General features: G+C 39.9%; 1 protein-coding gene across 1 annotated transcript in view; it reads left to right on the top strand.

The window, feature by feature from the left end:
* LOC311239035 (contactin-associated protein-like 2) overlaps positions 1-2,500 on the top strand; it is a gene marked incomplete at its 3' end in the record, with an annotated part of 309,018 nt that overhangs the window by 288,173 nt on the left and 18,345 nt on the right. The window contains exon 20 of the mRNA XM_084327260.1: positions 259-485. Coding sequence (XP_084183386.1) covers positions 259-485 — 227 coding nt within the window. The remainder of the gene's footprint in view (positions 1-258; positions 486-2,500) is intronic.

Raw genomic sequence — 2,500 nt, 5'->3', positions numbered from 1 at the left:
CCAAAATCAGGGACCATGATGGAAATAAGTGCTTGCACTTTCTCATGTTTTTATCCCTTGGATGCTGTCTTTTACTCCACAATAAAAATCAATCAATCAATCAATCAATCAAACAAGAACATCAGTAGAATCACTCAATTATTCTGTAGATGTAGATTTACCCCATCTATACCCTGTCACTTTTAAAAGTCAAAGATAATCAATTTCTCTCCTCTCTTTGATGTGTCACGTCATTACCCTCTCATCTATGTGTCTTAGACGTGGGCGGCTACTTCCAGTCAGGAACGCTGGTGCGTTATGACTTCCTGCCTGAGGCGGGACTCCCTGTGATGCGAGAGGTGAAGAGCCTATCGGGTGTTGGCGTCCCCAGCGAGGCCAACCTGACCCAGGAAGAGCTGGTGTTCAGCTTCAGTACGTCCAACGCTCCCAGCATACTGGTCTACATCAGCTCCAAGACCACAGATTACCTGGCTGTGGTGCTTCCGGTGAGAATATAATTATCTAGTATGTAGTGTAGGGATACATGGTATATTGGTGATCAGCATTGGCCTATGTCTTTATTGTATACAGAGAACAACATATCGATATTGATGAATAACTGCCATAATAGAAAATGTATTATGGATTATCTTTTTCACCCAAACATTTTCTATCAGTGTTCTACTATTAATATATACAGATGGAGTCACACTTTATACATTTTACTGCACACCAGAGAGGAATATTCTTTGGAAAATCCTGCAGTAGCCTATTAACGCAATCAACTATATATGCAGGGTGTGGCAGCAGTTTATTCCCCTCCAGATGTATTTTATTTTTAACCCTTACACATGTTTGTTTCTGTGTATGCTGACGCTAAATGTGTCAAGTTAATATAATATATACACATATAATAATAACACATAATAAGTTTGACCTATTACTGACATCACACATGCAACTCAGATTTCAGGTAAGTACAGAGAAGCTCTCCCTCTCCAGGGGAAGAATGTGAAAAAGGCATTCTGGTTAAGTTCTGCACAAATGCTTCCAAGATGAGTTAACCATAAGAAATACAGGTTTCTGAGTGGAGAGGATCTTTAAATTCTGACTTTGACTATATCAGATGGACAATACAACACAATATTCAGTAGAATACTGTGCTGTGTTGGATGGAGTCTAACAGAACTACACATCCAGGTTCACTGTCAAACTGGGATCTGCGCTATGGGTTTAACAATGTTGTGTTTGGTTCTATACTGCCCCTTACTGGCCTAGCTCTGTATTACAGCATATACAGTCCCATAATTCCATTGATAACATACATGTATGTACCAGTGGCGGCTGCTGACCAAATTTTTTGGTGAAGCACAAATTATTATATTATATTATATTCATAAAACATCCCCCAATGTGTGTGTCAGTAGTGGCTGGTGAGTTAAAAAATTGGGGAGGACGGGAGAGATTAAAAAAAAATTATAAAGAAGTACAGACACAGTGTGGTTATGAAGACAGCAGACAGACACTACAGTTAAAGACAACAGGCACTAGTAATAAATACCTTGGAGTAACTCTTGACACACACCTCACTTACACACATCACAACAATAGCTTAGTCAAGAAGGCAAATCAAAAACTATTTGTTTACAGCAAGATCAGACCATTTCTCATCCTCACTGTTTCAAACACATCTACATGCAATTGTTTTGCAATTTCATGCAAAAGGGGCTTATAAAATGCATGGTAAATGTCCATCCGGGACACACCACTGTCACTCACACTTCCCTGCTACAACCTTTCAGAACTACACAAAAAATCTAGCCACTAAGTTCTATTTTATGCTCAGAAATAACACTTCCCCAACACTCACAGCTTTACTGCCAAGACACAATAGGCTACAAGTCAAGAAGAATCACCACATCAAGCCCACATGCACTCATTCCAGTACCGGCTTACACAAATAATTATGGACTAATTCTTCCACACAAACAGCAAAATCTTCCACACAAACCGCAAAATCTGGAACGAGATCCCATTCCACATCAGAGCAATAACCTCCATCTCACACTTCAAACAGGCCTACAAACTACATCTGATGCTAGAAAACCTCTGCACTCACTGTGTCATTTAGCACAGACCCAATCACACACACACACACACACACACACACACACACACACACACACACACACACACACACACACACACACACACACACACACACACACACACACACACACACACACACACACATAATAAACACAACGGCCACAGCGGGCCAACAAATCGCAGCAGCTATTTACAATGCAATACACAAATATACAAAATAATGCTCAAAATATGCACACTTCCTACCTTATTTGTACATGAAGTCCATCCTCCGATCATTCTTTGTGAATTCTGCGATGACTTTGTCATAAAAGCCTCTTGCAATAATAATCCTTTTCTCTTCAAAAGTCATAATTGCATGCTTGACTTACAATCACTTATGATTATAGGTCTGGAGTCACCCCCAGTCTTA

This window comes from Notolepis coatsorum (assembly GCF_963971535.1).
Source record: "Notolepis coatsorum genome assembly, chromosome: 13".
Lineage (NCBI taxonomy): Eukaryota > Metazoa > Chordata > Actinopteri > Aulopiformes > Paralepididae > Notolepis > Notolepis coatsorum.
This window is presented reverse-complemented; position numbering and strand designations above follow the sequence as displayed.